At 39.0% G+C, this 16372-nt stretch overlaps 1 protein-coding gene across 4 annotated transcripts in view; it reads right to left on the minus strand.

Annotated features, from left to right (window-relative positions):
- Nucleotides 1-1560: 1560 nt before the first annotated feature.
- The window catches only part of Efa6 (Exchange factor for Arf 6), a 340573-nt gene continuing 325761 nt past the window's right edge, over nt 1561-16372 (minus strand). For all 4 annotated transcript variants that reach the window (XR_010948410.1, XR_010948411.1, XR_010948413.1 and 1 more), the window contains one exon: nt 1561-6756. Coding sequence is in view for 1 of the 4 variants with exons in the window: in XM_067759023.1 (XP_067615124.1) it covers nt 6678-6756 (79 nt within the window). In the remaining 3 variants the exon portion in view is untranslated. The remainder of the gene's footprint in view (nt 6757-16372) is intronic.

Here is a 16372-nt window from a genome sequence, read left to right on the forward strand (position 1 = left end):
CTATTAAATCTATTGGCAACACATATAAAAGATTGTCCAGCGTCTTCGCAGGGACGTAACGCAGAGGACCCCGCCGCAGACTAGAGCACTTCTTTGGACCTTCTGGAATACCCGTAGGTTTGATCTTATTACGATCCGGTAATTTTTCTTCGAGTTATGGCTCCCGAGACATAGAAAATTGCTTAGTCATATAAGGGGCGGCGCCACGCCCATTTTCAAAAATTTTAATTTTTTACTATTTCTTGTTATAACTCCACCTGGGGAAGATATATAATTGATTTAAAGCTCTTTTTTTGCAAAGATATAGCTTATTTTATTCGTCCACGACCCCTTTAATATAAAAGTTTGTGTGTCCCTTAACCGATTTCGTCAATTTTCCTTCGAATCATTCCTTATAGTAAAGGCAAGCTCTCTGCTGAATTTTGTTATGATAGGTTTAACGGTTTGTGATTTGTGATTAGTAGTTTTTGCAAAACTGATTTTATCACAAGTGGGCGGTGCCACGCCTATACTCAAAAATTGTTATCAAGATTCTCGATATCATTCCAGATATAAAATTTCGACATTCTACGGGTATTATTTACTAAATAATCAGGCTTTTTGTGTTTTCAAAAATGTTATATATATAAAAAGTGGGCGTGGTTATCATCCGATTTCACTCTTTTTCAATACCAATCTTTTCTGGATCCAGATAAGCCCGTTTACCAAATTTGATGAAGATATCTCAATATTTTCTCAAGATATCGTGTTACCTGACGAACGGACGAGTGGTCGGACATGGCTTAATCAAATGATGATTTTGATATATGAAAGTATCTATCTGTCTCGATTCCTTTGTACCTTTACAACCAATCGTTATGTTACCAAAGTTAATATACTCTGCTTAGACATAAGTGAGGTGAGCAGCTCCGTCCGACAGCCGCTGAGTTATATCCTAGGGAGAATCGACGAATATGAGAACAGGGCGACGGACTCGGTATGGACCAATAGGGTAGACTGCGAAGTCTCAAGGCCCTTATGGCCATGCTTGGATAGGAAAAGCACCAGCTTCCTTCTCAAACTGATCAAATCAGCGGTGAAGGTACTTACGGGTGTCATCACAGGTCATTTTGCTATCACACCAATGCTCCGACGGTGGCGAACACCAACAAGCTCCCTCTGTAGAAGCTGTCAGAACGAGGAGGAAGAGGAGTCGATCTACCACTTTCTCTGCCGATGTCCGGCGCTTCAAACAAGAAGGCTCAGATTTCTGGGCTCACGCTTCTTCGACAGCCTGTCAGAGGTTGAGAAGGTGGACGTCTCGCTTCTGCTTGGGTTCATCAGGGAAAGCAAGTGGTTCGTTGAGGACCACGAGGAGGTAATAGGGCTAAACGAATTTTCCGCCACCCTGTACTTACTGAGGGCACACACAATGGACAAAAATGTCTCCGAGTGGAAGTGTGGGTATCACCCATGCACGCCCTCTTAACCCAACCTAACCTAATGTACTCTGTGTGCAAAGCACGCTGAGTATAAAAAAAAAAAACAAAATAAAATCCAACCTATCAACTCAGTTAACTATTTCATTTAATGTTTAGCTTTATTTTTAATTTTCGTTTTATGTTTACTTCAATTATAATATCCTAACTACATACATGTGGACATTGTGATATTAAACGTATTTCTTTTATACGTATGTAAATATATCGATACGTAGTATAAAATATAAGATAATATATTAAAGTTAATAAATTAAGGCATTAAAGTGAAACAAAAGGAACAAAATACACATTAAGAAAAAACAAACAAAAATTAATACAATATACATATAATATACATATATATATTTATTTTTAAAGCAAAACAAAAAACAAGAAATGGCAAAACAAACAAAAACAAATTAGGGAAAACAAAGTAGCTCACAAATTTAAAGTTTTGCTTAAATAAAATTATTCAAATTCACACAAAAATCATTAAGGAATTCAATTTATGGAATTGGTATTGCTTCAATACCGTTATAAATTTTCGCATTGCATATAAGTATTTATGCAGTTGCTAAGTAGCTTAATTAGTTTTACTTTTTATATATGTACACGTTTTTGAAAGGGAGAACTCATGTTATATAATTGAAAATTGTAATACACGAATGCCTATTTTTAGGCGCAATACATTTTGAATATAGTCAGCACGAAAGTTTAGCTCATTTAGCACTAAAGATTTCTCTTTTAATTACTTCATTCAATGAATTTTGAAATATTTTTATACTAGGCATACCTTTAGGCATCTTACTCTTGGATTTTAAAAATATACTTAGCTCAATTTTAAAGTGTTCGCAAAAAAAAGTGAATGAGTTTATAGGTAACTCTTACAAGCAGTTTAATCTTTTCCTTGCATATTTTTAGGCACCAGAAATGCAGAATACAAATTTATCTACATATAAACACTACCGAAATCAAATTCTTTAAATTATCTATTAACGTGTATTTGAATTTCCTGAAATATTCTGAAATATACTATTCACACATTCACATTTTTTAATGGTAATTTTTGTTTTAAGAAATTATTTATAGGAAAACTGCCTTTAAGTAATTCATTTTAAAAGAGAAAACTTTAGCCTTCTGCTATGCATACTTTAAGGCCTCCTTAACTTGAACAATCGCTTAAACGCATTCAAAGTAATGCGTGTTTTGGCTTTGATAGTTTTTCACAAAAGAACGCAATTAGCTGCAACGAAAATTGAAAACTTTCAAATATGAATGCACTTCTGTTCAATGGAAGTTTTCATTTTATGCATACTTTCAGGCGTGCTTTAAATTCACGCTTAATTTGGCGCTCTTCGAATTGGACAACAGCACAGTGCAATAATTTTTGTGAAGTTTTTTCTATTAATGCGCTGATTTGCTATTTGCGCACCAAAAGTAAGGAACGATTTGAAATTTCGTTTCAAATCCTAAGTAAAAATACTAGATTTTATAAATTAGGTTGCATTTCGACTGCTGCGTGTAATATCATCTTATCTCGGCTGCCGTTTCGTTTCGAAAACACCTTATCCAAGACAACTTTTGAATAACGCCCTATTTCAGAATTTGCTTCAAGAACGCGCTTTTCAATTTCAAAATTATATTTTGAAAGACTGAATTGTTAGTTAAAAGCTTGTATCCTTTTTTAATATAAAAAAAAAAAAAAACAACACAATGTGTTGAACTCAAGGATGAATAACTCATTAGTAGACGACATAGGAAGCGCCTACAAGTATACTAAATTTATTGCATATATTCTTCTCTTTTTTTAATTTTGATCATATATTTTGTTTTAATATTTGGTTGCGTCACCTTCGTTTGACTTTTCTGACAAAGGTCATAAAGCAAAAAATAAAAATAAAACATGAAATTAGGCTTATTGCTAAATTGATCGCCTTTTATTTTTATTTAAAGAGTTACTCGGTTGAGGGACAGTTCACTTTATCTAGCTGGCAGCTGCTTAAAAGCGTCCTATATCAAATTTTGTTAGCTTTGCTTTTTTCAAGTTGAACACTGCAGTCCAAATATGAGGTATGCAGGCAAGTTTGGTGTTGAAGAAAAAAATGAGTCCAGAGGAGCGTTAATGCTGATTATGAGCACATTTAGGAGTCCGAAATGTATATATTTCCCTTTTTGTGATGGCCTAATATGTACCTAATTTCATGTAACTTATGAGTCTAAATAGGAGAAACATGATGATGGGAGGAAACCCTTAAAGTAAACGAAATAAGAGAGTAGCATGGATGCCTTCTCTATAAGTAGGAACTACCAATGTCAGTGCAGTCAGAGGCTTCGACAGCTAGAGAAAAACACGCAAAATGTCCTAAATACTTTACACCGTTAAGATGCAGAGACTTCCAGTGGCAATAAAAGGAAAAGCGTCGATGCCAATATAAAAAGGAAAACAAAACCACTTATAGCAAATGCAAAAAAACCATTTAATGGTGGCTAGAAACAAAGTCTATTACAACTAAATCCTTCTTTTTAATGAAATGTATCAACATTTCACTCATAATTTGATAAGAGTTCTGCGTGATGATATTTTTGGCATATTTCGCATTCATATCGGACGCCTAATTTATGAGCGGTCAGGGAATGTTTGTGGAGCTTCTATGGATCTAGGACTTTAAAACTAAGTTAAGTTCATTCCGCCCCAAAATATGCTTTAATTTTGTGAGATAGAACGCTTTCGAATTAGCTGCCTTAAAAGAGCGATGATCTACTTAGTCCAGATATATTTGTTTTACATCATTACAAATGATATTCTTAAGAAGAAAATTACATATGGAGGGTGTTCCGAAAGTAATGGATAATCTTAAACTGGGCGCGTGTCGTGTTATACGATTCGTGATAGAAATTCATATTTTAAATCACAATATCTCTGAAATGATGTGTTGTTTGAATGACATATGTTTACTGCACCTTTTCCAGTGTATGTTCAGAAATTTACAAGTCAAGTTCAGAAAATTGCAATTCAAGTTCACAAAATTACAATTCAAGTTCAGAAAATTCCAATTTAAATTCAGAAAATTACAATTAAAGCTCAGAAAATTACAACTCAAGTTCGGAATTTTCATTTCAAGTTCAGAGAATTACAATTCAAGTTTAGAAAATTACCATTTTAAGTTCAGAAAATGACAATTCAAATTCAGAAAATTATAAGTAGGGCGTTATTTTTCATACTACGTAATGTAATACTTATATTTTATTTGCGGAAATGTTGATGCTTCGTTGACAATGGTGGCTTAGATATACTGTACCCCAAGTTTTCTCCAAGGCGTGTACATGCCGAGCTAAGAAATCAAAAGGAGGATAACTCTTTGCAACAAGTGCAAGAGAACATTCCAGCCATGAGAGTACTTCAAGCAACACCGCAGTTTGGAAGCAGTGGCGGGGGGAGACCTCCACAAAGTTGCGAGAGGCAGGTGGACGAAGATTTGATCTGTGCACACAGTACTTATACGTTACTTGCGGGTTTGTGGACGCTCCGTTGATTTCGTCATCACTGCTATCATACTCAATGCAGATCAATGCGTGTGACCTTTAGAATATAGCTGGATGTCCTTGTAATTGACCTTTTATGAGAGAAGGAGAGGGAAGAGAGAAAACGGTTTTTTTGCGCTATCTCCTTCATGTGAGCTAAATTGATTTAAGTGAGTTAAGAAGTCCAATGCCTTCATATCCTTGTATCAAATAATTAGCGCTAATATTTATCATCTTACATACTTTTATTTCCATTGCATGAAAGAAAAATTTCCTTACAAACTTTCTGAACTTCAATTGTAATTTTCTGAATTTGAATTGGAATTTACTGAACTTGAATTGTAATTTTCTCAATTTGAAATATAGTTTTCTGAACTTGAAATGTAATTTTCTGAATTTAAACTGAAAAAGGTGTAGTGACCATATGTACTCATTAGTTCCATGTTTCATTATAATTTTTATAAATAGTTTAACAGATTCATATTTACCGTGTGAGTGAAATTTCTTTTTCATCTGTGATCGTATAACGTGATACGGGCCCTGGTGATAGACCACTCGATGATTTATTAACGAAGGGAAAAAGAGTATCAAATGTTAAGGATTTCGCGATTTTTTCTTTACACTTGGATAATATTGAAAAATTAATATATTTTTTAGCCGTTGCAAAAAGTATAAATATTTATTTTATTTATTAAAAAAGATATAGAAAATAAGAACCAAAGTTGGACTTTTGAAACTTGTAAAACTGAAAAATTTCAAAAACAGTGAACCTTATACCTATTTTTTTGTCTTTTTTGATTGTGGCTCATCACCAGTTGATAGGTGATCCATTAATTTCTGTACAACGTGTATTTAAAAAAAAATTTAATGCGTTTTACTCATACCGATTGTTTTGCTTTTTCGCAAGTTAGATGGGTGCATATGTATGTATGTATGTATGCAAATGTAATTAAATCTAAAATAGCATAAGTGTATATATGTATGTGTGTATATATAATATTACATATCATTAATATGTATGAACAAATAGCATAATATATTTAGATTTTTAATTAGAAGTAATTTCTTTTTAGCATACTAAGTATATTTGCATATGTGTGTGTCTGTTTCTTTTTATTGTATGTATGTATGTATGCTAGCGTAATCGAATTCACATGATAATGATTAATTTCAATTGTATAAATAATGCGTATGTTTGTTGTTGTTAGCTTTGTTTGTTTTCATACCTAACGGCATATATTTACATACATAAAATGCTAAGCAAAAAAATAAATTACATACATACATACATATGTGTTAAGGAAGTATATAATTATATAAATATCATTATGTGTATGTATGTACATATGAATGTTTGTATGCATTTAGGTATGTATGAACGACTACGAACATTTCGTCAAATTAACATACTTTTTTTTGCATTTCTTTTGTGCGATTTTATATTTACTATATTCACAAATTTTGGTAGACACTGCAAACCAAGTGCAAATCCATATACATATCTATATATTTAAAAAACACATACACACATTTTATTGCTCGTGATAGCCAAAAAAAAGTAAACTTTAATTGATGTGCAAATTATTCTTTGTATGTATGTATGTTTTTGGAGGATCGAGAAGTTTTCGTTGAATATCGAATTTTGGTTTCGAATTTTTCGTTTCTTTATGTTTTGTGTTTCGGTTTTCCGCTTGTCTAAATTATTTCTTCTTGTTGTTTGTGGGTTATATGCGCATTTTTCAACGCACTGGATTGAAGTTGAAATGAAAAGCAGCTGAAATTAAAAAAAAAAAGTAAAAATTAAAAAGCATAAATAATAATAAATAAATATTTTATATGAAAGAAAGTGTAATGCATAATTTTTGAGAAATGTTACAAGGAAGTGGCTATTTCTATGGGAAATAATTTTTTTTCATCGAGCATCTATCGCGCTTGACCTTTCAGGCTTTTTTCCGTATATGGAGCCTTTTAATGTATTTAAGTACCTCTTCGGGTTTTTACACCATATCACGAAGGGATAAAGAGACATGACACCTTAATGGAGGAGTATCTGCCTTGCCAGATCTACGCATTCGCAGAGAATTCTAACCGGCCTTATATTCTCCAGGTTACAAAAGAGACAGATCTGTGTATCGGATAGTTTTAACTTACTTATGTGATATTGTTAGACTACAGTGTCCCATATAGCAGCCAGTCAGAGTCCGTAGTTTCTCTCTCATAATCGAATGAGCTAAGATCCCGCATTCCGGAATTGTGGTATTTGTAATCGAATTTGAAAACAAAGTTTGATGACGTAGCCCTTTTGAAATTTTTCGATTTATTACATTTCTCTCATGTTTCGCTACCAGTGTTCGGAGTATTTAAAACTGTTACCTGAGTAAACGACTACGCCGGAGTAAAAATTAAATTCTCGGAGTATATTTTTTCTTCCTTTTTGAAAGCGGGCGAACAACTAATATCAAATTGATTTGGTGGCTTGGAAAACCTTTCGATTGTGTTTTTGCCATGAAATGTATCTCTGCAAAAAAGTTATCTGCCTTATCAGATGCACATGGAGCCGGCCTAAAACGTGTAGGATGACCAATTAATGTTCCCATTAACACACCACATTCTATCCCCCCGGATATTTATCGCGAAAAAATATTATTATTATTATTTTCGGTTTACCATACATATTTCATGCCCTTTTAATGACCTAGGGTTTGAAGACCGGGGCATATTCCTGTAGGAAGGACAATGGCGACCTGGTAACTGACGTACAGAGTGTGGGGGAAGACGAACCCGATACCCCGATCGCCGATGATGAAAAATACTCCCCGGTATCCAATATCACGGCTAAAAAATCACAAGGTGTCAAGTAACGGCGGGATACCCGCCGGGCTGTTTAAACATGGAGGCGAAAAGTTGGTATAAGATAAAAAAGCAAAAAGAAAGTGGGTCTGGCAGTAAATTTGGACAAGATGAAGTACTTGCTGTCATCGTGGCCTTTGTAGCTCACTGTTGACGGATATAAATTCGAGACTGTGAAGGATTTCGTTCATTTGGGAAGCAGCATTAAAAGCAAAAACAATGTCGGCCTAGAAATCAAACGGAGAATAACTCTTGCCAACAAGTGCTTCTTTAGGCAATTGAAAAGTATAGTCCTCTTTCGACGAACAAAATTCTCGCTCTACAAGTCACTCATCATACCTGTCCTGATGTATGGCTCGGAATCATGGAAGGTGTCGAGAGAAGATGAGATGGCTCTTGGAGTATTCGAGAGAAAAGTTCTCCTGAAGGTTTATAGTACTATGCGTGATGTTGACGGCGAGTATCGAAGGAGGTATAATGATGAGCTATATGATCTTTACGCAGACATGACGATAGTGCAGCGATTGAAAATCCAAAGGCTTCGCTAGGTGGGGCATGTTATGCGGATGAACGAATACGCTCGGCAGTTTGTAAACAGAGGAAAGTGAAGACCTTCACTGAGTTGGGAGAGATAGTTGGAGGAAGATTTGACCTCGCTTGGTGCCCCCGATTGGCGACTGTTATCGCAAAACTGGGTTAGCTGGCCTCACTGACTCAACGTACTTAATTTTTATATAAAACTTCAAGAACTTCAGCACGTTGAATTTTGGCAGGATTTACAGATCGCGCCCGGACACATTTTTTGCTAACATTTTACTCCTTCTATTCTCATTCCGTACGAAAAAAGTACAAAAACTGTGAGTAGAATGTGAAAAAAAACATGTCTTAAGACACGAAAAATGAATTCACGTCATTTCATCCAATCGTCACTTGTAAACAATCAGCTTTTCATACGTATATAATAAAAACTTCAACCAAAAGATATTAGGTAGTAATACTATTTAGTTTTCAACTCGACCCAAATAAACCTTTGAGATAAAAAATGTAGTAGGAGGTAAAAGCGGAGCAAAATACCTACTCCGATTGGAATAGTCTGAACACTGGGTCAGCAATGAAACATGTTGTCAAAAGCGTGACGTCACGACGAGAAAATTTATTTCACAGCTATGATTTTGTGCTCTCTCATTTCTTAATGCGGGATCTGTTTATTGGTTCATGGTCCTCTCTGCTTAGTTAAATGAGCTTGGCTGATAATTTCGTTGCTGGGAGTATAAACAATTTGGCATATCTTTGCCATGGGCAGTCAATCCAGTGACGTCTGAATTGTTTTGTTTCCCAGTTACTTATGGTTTCCCTGGTGTGTGCTTTTGTGAGTCCACAAAAGCGGTATGAACCATAGAATGCTGCTATAGCACCCTGCTTTGCTAGGTAATCTGCATGTTCATTACCTTCATGTCCCTGATGTTCGGAGACCCATCCTAACAAAACCTTGTTTTTGGCTCCCAGGTCATTAAGGTTTTCAATGCAGTTATCCACTAGCTTAGATGTAATTGTGTAGGATTGCAAGGCACAGTGGATACAGTTTGCTTAGTTTTGCTATTGCCGTTCTTTGCGAGGCCTTCTGCCACCACACTAGGGAAGCATACATCGGTGACTATTGGCCTTACAACAGTATTAAATGTGCAGTACACCACTGTAGAGTCGAGTACAGGCGAAGAAAGCTCTTATTGCTTTGGTTAGGATAGCATCGAAATGAGCATTCCACGTAAGGTATTTTGCCTCCATTGATAAGTGTATTTTATTTCCACCCAGGGATGGTTCTGGGAAAGGCACTAGGACAGTTTTGTTAGGATTTAGTATCGCACTACCTCTCCATGATGTGACGGGCTTGTTGCATGCGATCTATTTTCTCGTGCTTTCCTGTGATGCAAATAACTAGGTTATCTGCATAACCTTGTCTGGCAAATCCCTTGATTTTCATTAACTGATGGAGGTCATCGTTTACCAGGGTTCACAGCAGAGGTGAGAGCACACCTCCTTGTGGGCATCCTCTTGTGGCCGCAATGATTCAGTTGTCCCTCCCAGTTCCAAGTGGATTTTTCTACTCTTTAACATGGACTGGTACCCATCGAATTATCATAAGGCTTATGTCCTTGTCAATCATAGCTTGTTCGATAGCCTGATGTGTTGTGTTATCGAAAGCTCTGATATGTCAATAAAAGCGCAAAGGGCACCGACACCTATGTAACCCTGTAAAACGTACCTCAGTGTTTTAAGAAAAATACTCTGAAAATCCCCTGGCCTCAAGGCCCAGAAGGTCGTTCAATACCAAGAAGGGCCATGTGGCGTGCTACTTTTTCTTTGCTGATTACTTGTACCAGAGTCGGTTCCAGTGTGGAGAGGGTTCTTTCAGTTATCGATGATAAGATATTGTTGAAGGCTGCTTCTATGTCAAGAAAGGAAACCAGCACAAATTGTTTGCTGTCGAAGTAAACCTCTCTTTATATAATCAGAATCGACCCGCACGTCTGTTTATTTCCGTTTCTCATTACATTAAAGTGAATCAGCAGTTTGCTAATTTAACATTTGTTTTTCCTTAGCGAACTTCTGTCTACAATAAAGTTTTATGAGACAAAAGACGAATTACCATGCAACACAAACAAAACCACGGTTTGGGAGATACGCGACTAGGCTGTTAGTAAAGTTAGTAAACAATAACGCAACAACAAAAAAATGAAACAGTCACTCTTATGTACATGTACACATTTAAGCTAGCAACAGTTATGTACAAGGCAACGAAGAGATATCTCACACACACAGATGTAGTCATCAGTCGAAGTAATAACTCACACATGCACATGCATATGGCTATAAGAAAAACATAAACTACAAATATACTTGTATATAGCTGGTAACCAAGCATGAGATACAACTGTTCTCGAAACACTAGATCTAAGGAGAAGTATGCGGACGAGGCAACAGAGAGTATAAAAGCAGGGCCAGCTGAGGAATGACTAATCAGTTTTGATTTAAATACGCTATTGGTTGTGAAGTATAATTGTGAATGTCTGTTAATTCAAGAACAACAACCCGATAATACATATGTATGTGAATTTTAATAGCGTAGTTATTTTCGTTGTAACGAAATTTACATCAGTGTACAGATTCGAAATTAAATGATGAATCCCCTCAGCATTTGAAGGAACGACCCAGATTCAATTCCAGCCGGATATTTTTCAAGTGTTTTTTTTTGTTTGTCACAAAAAAACTTATGGAGCGTACAGCATGCAAATATGCTACAGGAGGCACTTCACCTACGGATCTTTCACTGAAATTTTCAGATTTGCTTATGCTAATCTTAATTAAAGATGTCTCAACTTAATTATATCAAGGCAGTACTTTGAAGGTAATTATGACGCAAGTATTCAGATTCGGTGGTATGAAATTGGTTAGAAGCCCGGCCTCATTCTTCTCGGATGTAAATCGCTACAAAGATAATTAATTATTCCCTTAACTGTATCTAGTCAGATAGAAGTGAGCTGATGACTACTTTAGTCGGCTCACATACATATAAATCTGCTCACTAAGGGAATTCTTTAACTACATCTCAGCGAGCATAAAAATCATTCTATGAGGAATGTTCCTCCACCTCGGAAGAGAAGGACTCTAGCTGCGGTGTATGGGAGCTATATCGTGAGGCGAAGACGAGAGATGACTACTTAGAAGAAATAAAGTTGAAGCCGAATGGTCTAAGTGTGAGGAGTTTTATAGGGTGACAGATAGGGATTATCACTCAAAATTCAACCAGAAAACTATGTGGATGACAAGACCGGGGCGAATTCCTGTAGAAATAACAATGATGACAAGGAGTCACTCCCTTTTTTGGAGCGCGTGTATGCGCTATTAAATTTGGTTTTGACACGGTGAAGGTGAACTCCAATGATTTAAAGGCGGCCTATGATCCGGAGCTGGAGATAGAGCCTGAGGCGGAAGAGGACGCAAAACCCAACAGGGTCAGTCTGACGGATGACACGCTGGGCGGAGACGCGTCATCGCTCTCCTCGCAAACGCTGGACAGACTCAGTGCTTACACTGCAGAGGAGCCAATGTCTGATGAGACGGCGATTCGACAGTCGTGGTGGTGGTCGGTGCTCGGCTTGCATCTTGGCAAGATCTAATATAAATTTTCTTTTTCTCCCCCAATTTAGCGACGATGCTACAACTTTGATGTTGACGGTCGGTGGTACGGATCACTGACGCCTTTCTACTTCCCCCATGAGGTGTCGGCTCCGACGGAGCTAGTCCGCAAGATAGCTCGGGAGGCGAAGGATCCACTGTTACTAGCGGAAGATGCCAATGCATACCACGAAGCGTGGAGCAGCGGAGACACGAACAAGAGAAGTGAATCACTCTTGGATTTTGTTGAGGGGTTCGGTACCCACGTTTGTGACTAGGAGCAGACAAGAGGTTCTGGACGTCACCCTGATCTCGGGCAGCGGGGAATCCTTGATAAAAAACTGGATGGTGCTTGAAGACCACTTTTCCGGATCACAGATTTGTTCGCTTCGACCTTGGCGGGGTGGCATAGAAACCTAAAAAACGCCAATTGGCGTATCTATAGTGAGGAGTTTCGAAAGAGGCTCTCAGGATCTAGTGTTCTTATTCCCCACAACTCTGCAGAGCTGGATAATATGGTTCACTTGTATACGAAGGCTTGCGGGTAGGCTATTAATAAGGCCTGCCCTAGGAAGAAATCTACGCAAGGCTTGTCGGAAAGCAATCAATCTTGATAAAGCCTCCAGGGACGCTGAAAAATGGGATGCATACAAAATGATGCTCGGGGATTATAAGAAACTACTAAGGTCGTCGAAGAGGACCTCCTGGCGGAAGTTTTGTAGCGAAATGGAGACGGTGTCTGAGCAATCCAGGCTCAGAAAGGTGCTCCAAAAAGTGTCCCTGGATGCCTGCAAGGATCTGATGGGACATGAACGGATTCGGCAGAGAGCACCCTACGCCTGCTCCTTAGTATGTGTTTTCCGGGCGCTAGTGATGAGGAAATGAACTGGAGGGAAGCTCATACTGGCGAACCGTTTGAGGGGAAGTTCTGGTGTAGCGACCCTTAAGGACTTCAGACCGATATGTCTGACTCCTTCCAGCTGAAGACACTCGTGAGGTTCATGGATTCCACATTAAGGGAGTGCTTGGAGGGAATGTTGTCTACATCCCAGCATGCATATATGAAAGTGAAGTCAACGGAGACAGCCTTGCATGCAGTTGTCTCCCAAATCGAGAAATCCTTGGCGTTCAAGGAATTGACACTCATAGCTTTCCTCGACATTGAGGGAGCTTTTAACAACGTTACGCCCTCTGCGAGAACTGATGCACTAACCGGCTTGGGGCCGATTCGGGACTAGTGAAACTTGTTCAGCAGTTACTGTTACGAAGAAAGGTTCATGCCGACCTAGCTGGTTCAACGGTCAAGCACATACGGAGAAGCACCCCGCAGGGGGGGGGGGGTGGTGCTTTCTTCACTTCTATGGGTTGCCACACTTAATGAGCTCTTTTGGATCTTCCTGAGAAGGACGGATGCAGCAAGGTAATCGGATATGCAGATGACCTCGCGCTGTTAGCGGGAAGTTTTCGCAGACACTATGCGATCTAATGCAAACTAAGCTGAGACTAGTGGAAGACTGGAGCAATGGTCTATCGGAGAATTCAGCCAAAACTGAACTGATTTTGTTCACTAGGAAATATAAGATTCCTGTGTTGCAGCTGACGGTGCTAGCGGGTACGACCCTGACGCTGAGGAACTCTGCCAAATACCTAGGAGTAATTTCTAATAGGAAACTATTCTGGAGAGAAAACGTTCAGGGGCGTGTGAGGAAAGCAATGGTGGCACTGTTCAGCTGTAGGGGAGCTGTTGCACGAAGATGGGGACTATCGCCGAATATTACCCTGTGGCTCTACGCTGCCGTGGTTAGACCAATCTTTCTATACGGGGCTTTGGTCTGGTGGACGAGCTGAGGTACAAAATAGAACCTACGAGTATTCAAAGAAGTTTTCTAGTCTGCCTGGTGGGCGCTCTATGCACCACCCCTGCGGAGGCGCTGGATACTCTTTTTAATGTGTTGCCAATATATTTAATGGCCAAGCAATGTGCGGCCTTTTCTGCTCTACGGCTGCGAGAGATAATGTGGTTGGCCATGCAGCCATCCTTAAGAATCTGGATTCCCCTTCGTCGGACTATTGCGCTACGACTGCTTTTTTCGATATGAAGTACGAGGTTGTTATCCCGGATAGGGATTATTGGTCGAAGGAGCCGCTGGACCTGCGCGATAGGCTGCAGATTTATACTGACGGCTACAAACTGGATAAAAAGGTGGGCAGCGGGGTGTTTGCACCTCAACTAGGGTGGAATCTATCCTTTAGCCTACCCGATCATTGCAGCGTCTTCCAGGCGGAGGTGGCTGCTATAAATAAGACAGTTGATCTCCTGAGGAATGCTGTTCATGGCTATAATCCAATTTGTATTTATTCTGACAGCCAGCCTGCACTAAAAGTGCTTCGATCGGTCACATGTAAGTCCAGGACAGTAGGGAAGTGCCGCAAATCTCTTAACGAGATCGCTGAGCAAACTTCCCTCAGTATGGTATGGGTGCCTGGACACTCGGAAATACCGGGCAATGAAATGGCTGACGAACTTGCAAGAGGGGGCACATCCGTTCCGCTTTCGTCGTCCTGGAAGGGATTGAGCATGCCGCTCGCCACCTGCAAGCTCACTTTGAAATGAATTTTCCTTAGGGAAGCGGGTGTGAGATGGAGCAATCTCGTATCCTGCTACCACACTAAGCTCGTGTGACCTGAATGGGACGCGAGATGTACAAGAAGTCTCCTTCTTCTTAGAAGGGGGGACATATCTCGGGTGGTTGGACTTATAATGATTACGGCAGGAGCTGCAAAGACGAAGAGGAGACAGAAACAGTCAAGCATTTTCTGTGCGACTGTCCTGCGCTTTGGCGCAAGAGGAAAGAATCTCTGGCATCACCCTTCTTTGACGATCTTTGTGATCTGGCTAAGTTGGAACCTAAGAAATTCCTGACATTTGCTGAATCGACCTGTTGGTTTGAGTAGGGGAGAGCTCCACGTGGTATCACAATGGGACCTTTTGAGCCTAGGTGCACTGGTGCTCGCACCGGTGGCCACTCTAACCTAACCAAACCTAACAATGATGACCTGGTAAACAAGGGAGATGAGAGGGAAAATCAGTTAGAGAAAAACTTGACTTGATTGAATTGGGCGAATAAGGTACGTAGGCGCAGAAGTGTCCACAGAGGCTTAGTCCACTTTCATTATACTCAGCTGAGCAGAACTCCCAGAGTATATTAATTTTGTTCGCATAACGGTACCCTGTAACGGCATAAACTAATCAAGATAGGTATAGACTTCTATATATCAAAATGATCTGGGCGAAAAAAGAAATTCATTTAGCCATGTCCGTCCGTCTGTCCGTAAACACGATAACTTCAGTAAATTTTGAGGTATATTGATGAAATTTGGTATGTAAGTTCCTGGGCACTCATCTCAGATCGCTTTTTAAATTGAATGAAATCGGACTATAACCACGCCCACTTTTTCGATATCGAAAATTTCGAAAAACCGAAAATGTACGATAAAAAGCATTACCAAAGACGGATAAAGCAATGAATGATCTTATGACGCAGAATAGAAAATTAGCAAAATTTTGGAAAATGGGCGTCGCAACGCCCACTTTTAAAAGAAGGTTATTTAAAAGTTTTGCAAGGTGTAATTTGGCAGTCGTTGAAGATGTCATGATGAAATTTGGCAGGAACGTTACTCCTATTACTATACACGCCCACTCTTTAAAAAAAATGTGTTTAAAGTCAAATTTTAACAAAAACTTAATATCTTAAGAGTATATAAGTAAATTATGTCAACATTCAACACCAGTAAATGATATGGTGCAACAAAATACAAAAATTAAAGAAAATTTCAAAATGGGCGTGGCTCCGCCCTTTTTCATTTAATTTTTCTAGAATAATTTTAATGCCATACTTACTTACTTACTTACTTAATTGGCGCGTAACCGTCTAAACGGTTATGGCCGTCCAACAAGGCGCGCCAGTCGCTCCTTCGCTCCGCCAACCGGCGCCAATTGGTCACACCAAGGGAGTTTAATTCGTTTTCCACCTGGGCCTTCCAACGGAGTGAGGGCCGCCCTCTACCTCTGCTTCCATAGGCGGGTTCCGATAGAAACACTTTCTTGACCGGAGCATCACAGCACAGCCGCTTCGTTTTAATTCGCTGGGCTATGTGAATGTCTGCGTATAGCTCGTAAAGCTCATCATTAAATATTCTTCGGTACTCGCCATCGGCAACGCGTAGAGGTCCATAAATCTTTCGAAGAACTTTTCTCTCGAACACTTCCAAAGCCGCTTCATCTGCTGTTGTCATGGCCCATGCTTCTGCCCCATATAGCAGGACGGGTACGATAAGTGACTTGTAGAGTATGATTTTCGTTT

This window comes from Eurosta solidaginis, chromosome 1 (genome assembly GCF_040869045.1).
Source record: "Eurosta solidaginis isolate ZX-2024a chromosome 1, ASM4086904v1, whole genome shotgun sequence".
In the NCBI taxonomy this organism is placed as follows: Eukaryota; Metazoa; Arthropoda; class Insecta; order Diptera; family Tephritidae; genus Eurosta; species Eurosta solidaginis.